Source organism: Rhodamnia argentea, chromosome 2 (genome assembly GCF_020921035.1).
Source record: "Rhodamnia argentea isolate NSW1041297 chromosome 2, ASM2092103v1, whole genome shotgun sequence".
Classification (NCBI taxonomy): domain Eukaryota; kingdom Viridiplantae; phylum Streptophyta; class Magnoliopsida; order Myrtales; family Myrtaceae; genus Rhodamnia; species Rhodamnia argentea.
The window spans coordinates 23,190,818-23,197,989 of NC_063151.1; the positions used below are offsets into that span (position 1 = coordinate 23,190,818).

The 7,172-nt window shown below is 44.5% G+C and overlaps 1 protein-coding gene across 1 annotated transcript; it reads right to left on the reverse strand.

The window, feature by feature from the left end:
• Positions 1-1,503: 1,503 nt before the first annotated feature.
• LOC115750752 (laccase-14-like) lies at positions 1,504-6,966 on the reverse strand. The gene is made up of 7 exons (XM_030688297.2): positions 6,841-6,966; positions 6,480-6,631; positions 3,512-3,756; positions 3,265-3,390; positions 2,549-3,149; positions 2,108-2,466; positions 1,504-2,002 (listed from the first exon to the last, which is right to left on the reverse strand). The coding sequence occupies exons 1-7, from the start codon at positions 6,952-6,954 to the stop codon at positions 1,803-1,805; spliced, it is 1,797 nt and encodes a 598-aa protein (XP_030544157.2). The 5' UTR covers positions 6,955-6,966; the 3' UTR covers positions 1,504-1,802.
• Positions 6,967-7,172: the final 206 nt, after the last annotated feature.

The following is a 7,172-nucleotide window of genomic DNA, read 5'->3' on the forward strand; positions in this document are numbered from 1 at the left end:
ATGTCCATTACACGAGCTTTGTCTCCTCTTAGCGTGTGAGAGTTATGTTCCATGCAATGGACATTGCCTTGAGCCTTGCACAAACTTGCCATCTTTTCCTCTTCGGAATCAGAAGTTTAGCATCCTGGTTTGCTGTTGCTGTTGCTGTTGCTGGTGGGTATAGAAGGCTCCTGTTTTCTGGGTTCTTTTTGCTTCGTATAGGACCGTATTCCGGGCCGGTTCCCGCACATTAGATTGAGTTCGGCAATTACTTGCTTTCAATCTAGCGCTGTAGATCGGAAGTAAGGCATCGGTACCGGGATCACAAGATTCCTAACCCGTTGTTGTCCTTATGATTATCGCCATGTTTTGTCACAAACTCTCAATTGCAGGTACAGAGACGATCTCGGACGACATGTCCAAAGTTCAGGCGAGAGCATTCAGAGTAATGTCGGAATCTGAACTCGATCTCTCGCCGGTCGTGGGAAATCAAGCCTGCGCGTGAATTACTCCCCTTCAATTTCGCCGAAGTTCAGAGGGCATCATCAGAGCAAATCTCAGTTTTAAGTTGATTTATCAGATTCGGTTATTTATTAGTCGATATTTGACAGCTTTGTACTTTCATCTTTTCAAGCTCTGGTACTACTCCTAGTACTACCACTTTCATATATGTGCTAGCAAGATCCTCGTACATCGTACTTGTACGTGCGCAAGACTATTTCAGTCTTACTATTGTAGATATTGTTGTCGACATGGAGCTCTAAAGCGTGTCCAAACACCGTGAAGGATTTTCCGTTGGTTAGAAAATATTTTCCGTTGATCACGTATTTTTTTGGCCCTCCAAACACTAGAAATTGGAGAAAAAGAAATTTTTTTTCATAAAACAAACGGAGCCTAAAATGAAAACTCAATATATATAATGGAAACATTCATCGACCCATTTAGACCCTGTTTGTTTTGCGAAAAATGTCGTATTTCTAAAATGTGCATTCAAGCGAGTCATTTTCCTTATCGTCATTTTCTCGAGAAAATGACGATGTTTTTTTATGTTTGTTAAAATCTGAAATGAACTAGAAAAGATTTTCTGTCATTTAATATGAAAAATTCGGTTTGATTTTCCTTGTTGCATTCACTTTAATAGTTTTTATAATTCTATTTGAAAATCAAAATTTTAATTTTTTGCCATTTTTATTTTTTTTCTTTTTCTTTTCTTTCTTTTTCAATTTCCTTCTTCTTTGGCAGGTTGCTGGCCAGGGGGACCAGCCCTAGGTGAGGTGGAGCCTCGAACCTCGTTGATGTGGCGAGCTCATCCGAGCCTCACTCACGGGCCTCGCCGCGGGCAAGCGGTTGTGGCCGGTCGAAAATATTTTTCTCACTTTTGAAGGAATTTTTTTTTATGGGTACAAAATATTTTTCTTGATTAGCTTATTTCGGCAAACCAAACACCAAAAAATTCGAAAATTATTTTTTTGAAAATTATTTTTCGCGAAAAAAACTCCAACGCAATATTTTGAGCACGTGAAATGATATGAATTAGGGCATAACAGCCTTTATTTAGAAATCCGATGAACGCCCCCCATGTGACTGCACAACGACAATCCAACCAGCGATTCAACTGGCAGAGAAATCGATGTTTCGTTCACGCGGGAGTCCGCTATCCCTTTCGACACTAAAGATCTTATAATCGCATCCTCATTCTCAGCACAGAGAAACGCTAATTCCGGGTCACCGGGCTATCGTAGAACAACCAAGCACTCGATGTACACAGCCTACCAAGATGATCTAGTAATTACTGATGCACGGGGCAGAGAGGCGTTAGAAACTTAATCGGCGAAGAGCCTGTTCTGATCCGTTTGGTCGTCGAGTGGCTCTAAATAAGTCGCGAAAGAGGCTTCGCAAGCCGGCATGTTAGGAGGAGGGCTCCGGATGCTCGTCTCCGGAGTCCCGCCATTCTTCACTATCATCACCGTGCTCATGCCCCAACTCAGGTGTCGATCCAAATGGCAATGCCAAAACCATACTCCTGTCGCATTTCATTAAGAAGAAAAAAAAAAACAAAAAAAACTTAAGCATCTCCATTTGATACTTCAGTTTTCTACTGGCAAGAAATGTCGCGAGATGAACTCACCTGGGTTGCTCGCTTTGAATCTGATGGTAACCCATCCGTTCTTGGGTACTCCGATCGTGTTCACTTCCAACGGGTCGTCGTAGTTATACGTCAATGGGTCGGTGTTGTTGTCGAAGTTCCCGTAGCCCGACCCCATGACGTAGAAACTGTACCCGTGGAGGTGCATCGGATGGTTTTCCGACGCGTTCAACACCTCGGTGCCTTGGAATGTCATCTCCACTTCCTCGTTGTACTCCAGCATCTTCACCTTGGTCGCCTGTATCGGCACCGTTGTGTTGAAGGGCAGATCCGATTGCGTGAAGTTGAACATCGTCGGGGGCCAGTTGGGGAAATCCAGGGTGTAGTATCCGCTCAAGTTCCTGGTTCATTTTATTGATGATTCATAGGCTTAAAGGATCCATCATCCAAGAAATTGAAGTTCTAGTAATAGTGTATGCATACCTGTAGTAGGCAAGAAGTACATCAGTTGAGGGGTTCAGAAAACTTATGTTGTTCAAGCTTGACGAGAGCCGATTCCCGTTAATCCCTTCGCACGATGCGTTCGGGCAGAGGATCTGATTCATCTCGACCGTGATGTACATCTTCGTGGTCACGTTCATCGGCACGTCTACGGGGTGCTCCGCGCTGGCCAGGCTCCTTAGCTTCCCCAAAAATATGTCCGCCGCTATGAAGTCCTCGTACGTGGGCAAGCTATGAGGGAAGACGGGATTGGCCGGGGCAGTGTTGTTGCCGCTGTACATGAAAATGGCAGTGACATTGGTTTTGTCGTAGTCCGTGACGTCCGGCCGGGCAGAGTCGTACTGCCTGATGGCAAGGTAATAGTGGCCCGGGGCCTGGTTCATCGTGACCAGCACGTCCATGGTCTGCCCGGGGCTTATCACGATGAAGTCCACCGTCACGGGCTTGACATAATTGCCGTCCAATCCCACCACGGTCATGTTGTGCTCGGCGATTGCGAGGAAGAGTTCCGCGTTCATGTCTGCGTTCACGATGCGGACGAGGTAGGTCTTGCCGTAATCGACCACCCTGCGGTACGTCGAATCTGCGAGCCAGGAAAAAAACAGCCGATCGCTAGCTTAGTTTGGTAGTTTGGTTTCCGACCAAGTGTCCCTCGCAGCTCTCTATTAGGACATTTCGAGTTTGATTTCATGGCTTACTTTTTGAGCAGTTGGCAAAATCGCCGGGTTGACCGTTGATCACGTAAGAAACGGAACGAGGAGTGTCTGCCCCGGTTACCATGTCCTCGGCGACTTCTTGGTTAACATCGGCCGTGTACCATGATCCTGAGAGACGTCCGAGATTGTGGACAAGGACAAAAAGGATTCGCAATTCAAATTGAGATTGCAAAAAAGATTCATAAGTTAACATATCTGAAACTTTTTCGATAACACCAAGTCGACTCACCGAGAACGATGATCTCTTCGTCATCGGGTGCAGTATAAGGATAGGAGGTTCCATCGCCAGGGTAGATCACTATGGCTCCGTGGACGCTTGATCGGGTCCAATCGCTGTGCGCGTGCCACCAGAGAGTTCCTTCTTCCTTTGAGAAAATGACCTCGTACGTGAAGTTAGTCCCTGGCTGTATTGGACATTGGGTGACGTATTCCGGACCATCCGACCATGGATTCCTGGGCTGCTTCACGCCGTGCCTGTGAAACAATTTGATTAAGCGCAAACTATTGCAGTTGAGGTAGAAAAATTTCTGAGATAAAATTGAAAAAGGAAGAGGATTACTCCTTGCATTTAATATAGGAAGGTGAAATGGTCTCACATATATCAAACATTATAAATAACTCAATGACATCAGCAACTCGTGGACCTAACAAATTTCCTGTACCTGAGTACGTCATAAATTGAATCTCAACATAGGTCTGCGTCACCCTCCCGGGGTTCGCGGAAATTAGGGTTTCCGGTCGCCGACGTGTAGTTTGACATCAGTTAGTCATCACCAACATTAATGTTGTGAAGTGCTTAATTGTTGGTCAACGATCTTAATTTGGTCTGACTAACGGTTGGACGTCTCCATCTTAAATTTCATCGTGTCATACTTAGTTTCAGCGATTGATGTTATACTTTCATTTAATGCTGGAACGTTTCTTACAATAGTGTAACTTCAATGATTGATATTGCACTTTTATTCAATAAGGACCCTTTTTTTTTTTTGTTAATGAATTGCCCGTTGCGGTTCCCAATGAAAAATACTCATTATATATACACACACACAAATACACACCTGAATAATTTTGGCATGTTGGTCGAGCCCCACGAATTGAAAGATAAAAATAAACTGTATGGTATCAATGGTCACCTATTATTGAACCCGTATATTCATCATCAGAGTCGCACGTGCCTACTTTTAGGCGACATGTGTCAATAGTGACCACGAAGTCAATGGCATGACTAGGAAAATTGATATAGCGCATACCCAAATCCCAGATCAAATGGAAATGAGATCAACTCATGTGAATCAAGCTAAGGGCTATTCCAAGGTTTGGATCCATATCCTGCCCAGTGGAATTAAGCCCTAAATAGTCTGTATGATGGATTGATCCAAGTCTCGGACAACCCGATACAGATCGATGATGGCTTGACCAGGGTCCTCAAATGGTCTCGTCCGTGATGGCAGATGAGTATATTGGTCGAGACGTCAATGAAATTCTGATATCTATAACCTAACGATATTCAACCTCACAAATGATTTGCTGTGAGGAACTTTTTTAGGTAATAACATTTTGCAAATGGATAATGTATTTGTGGAGCAACCGAACTAGACATCCCGGCTTGTCGTTCGATTCAATACCCAAATCACATCAAAACAACCCACGTTAGAAGCAGCATGGTTGATGATCTTAGTTTGTCTAGACCCAACCATCAAGACGCACCCAATCAATAATTAGATAATATTATATTTTCCTCTTTAGTTACGATGTACTACGAAACTAGTGATAAGTATCTTTTGACGCATGGCCAATTGACCAATTAAAACAATAGCCTAAGGGCGCGCATGGCAACACTTCCGCTTCAAAAATCAACTTCTGGCTAAAAGTTGATTTTTTTACTTCTACTCAGAAGCGTAAGTTGATTTTTCTATTTCTATTCCAGAAGTTGATTTCCGATCGGAGAAATTCATTTGATAATGGTTGAAAATTTCTACTTCTGAAATATTTTCAACACAAAATCTTCTATGAAGAATTATTGACGGTGGCCAAAAAATTGCTACTTCATTTTTGAACTTTTTAAATTTCTTTTTAAAAAATAAATTTTAATATTAAAAATGTTATTTACAATTTTAAAATAAAAAAAATTATTTATTTTTTACTTCGGCAGTAGAGGTCAGCAATTAATTGTGGTGGCGGGCGGTGCGGTGATCGACGGTTGGTGATGGGGCGCGATGGCGGCGGTGGCAGCGATTGGTGTTTGGTCGCGGGTGGCGGTCGGCGATGGTGGTGGGTGGCGGTTGGCGATGGTCGGCGATTGTTGATGGCCATGGGCAACAACTGGTGGAGGTTGGGGATGAGCGGGGGCCAGTGGTGGTTGGTTGTTGGTAGTGTGTAGCATCGGTCCCAGGTAGCAGTGCATGATGGTCAGCGGTGGGCAGCGGTGGAGGTCGGAGGAGGCGGGCGTGAGCGAAAAGAGGCCGATGGTCTAATGAAAAAATGGTGAGATGAAAAGGACTTCTTGATTATTTTTTTTTCCAAAAAAGCATTTCTTGAGTTTTTTTTTTTTTGGCCAACAAGTATTTCTTGAGTTGATAAGCAATTTTTTAAACTTATCAAATTGAGAGCAAAACATGTAGAAATTTCTTTAAGCAGTAAAAACTTTTACCAAATGGATTTCCGCTTCGGAAGTTAAATTACCAAACGGATTTCTGTTTCAAAAGCACTTTTGAAGCAGAAATTCACTTCTAGAAATGTTACCATATGCATCCTAAATTTTATCTTAGGAAGAACAAAAAAATTGAAGAAGAAGCGGGTCGGATTCAATTGGGGACTTGCATCGAAATGACCCATTCACCAGACGTGAGCGGTCCAGTTTCCAAGCTTTTGAGAACCAAGACGCTTCAGTTAATGCAGACTCAATGTCCGAATCGAGCCCAAGCTCTCTCCTAACAAACGATCCTTCTGACCACCAGCGTTTTCTGGTGCTATTGGTGTTTCAAAAATGTCCAGGGCTCCGAAACAGAGAGAGATAATGATGCAAGGCTCGAACCTCGAGACCTCCAGGCGGTAGTCCCACGTTTCAGATAAAGCAAAGACTACTCGAACAGCAGACTTCATGACGAAGAAGAGGCAGATCGAGACCCGAGACAGCGCATTTAACTCGATAAAAACAAGATCTTAAGTGCAGAAAGAGATCAGCTGAAGGAGCGTACCAATGGATGGTGAGCCCATAGTAGCCCTGGTTGTGCACATTCACGAACACAGTGTCCCCTTTCTGGACTCGAATCACTGGCCCCGGGAAGCTGTCGTTCACCACCAACATGCTCTTCGTGCTGCACAGCCTCGTGTAGTTTTTCTCTCTCAGCTACACAGTTCAACAACGCGCCCCAAGAAAAAAAGGAATAAACGATCACGTTATCTTTCGACGGTGAACTTAAGGCGCGAAGAGCAGAGCACAGAAAAAGAAAAAAACAATATATATGACAAGAGGAAGAAAAAAGAGAGCGGTCAATGCCCAGTTCAGAAACGTGGAAACAATGGTGCATGCATGCAAAATCCGGGATTGCCGCTTACGACGAAATCATAGTAGTGGACTTTGGCATGGGCAGTGCGGAGGAGGAAGGCGGCGGCGACAAGGAGATAGAGCAGGGCCGAGGTGGCGTGAACACTGCCGCTCTCCATCTTCATCGGACTCTCTCCTGTTTGGGAGAGACGACAGCGTCAAAGACAGAGGGCCTTTGCGTCGAAGACGAGGTTTTCTGGTGCGGGGGGGACGCGAGGTCGTTGTAAATACAGGGAGGCGTAGGTGGTGGTGGAGGTGGTGCTGGAATCGCCATTTCAAAGCCAGAGAGGGAGGATGATCCTCCTCCTGCTTCGGCGTGTCTCGCACGTGGGGGCATGACTTC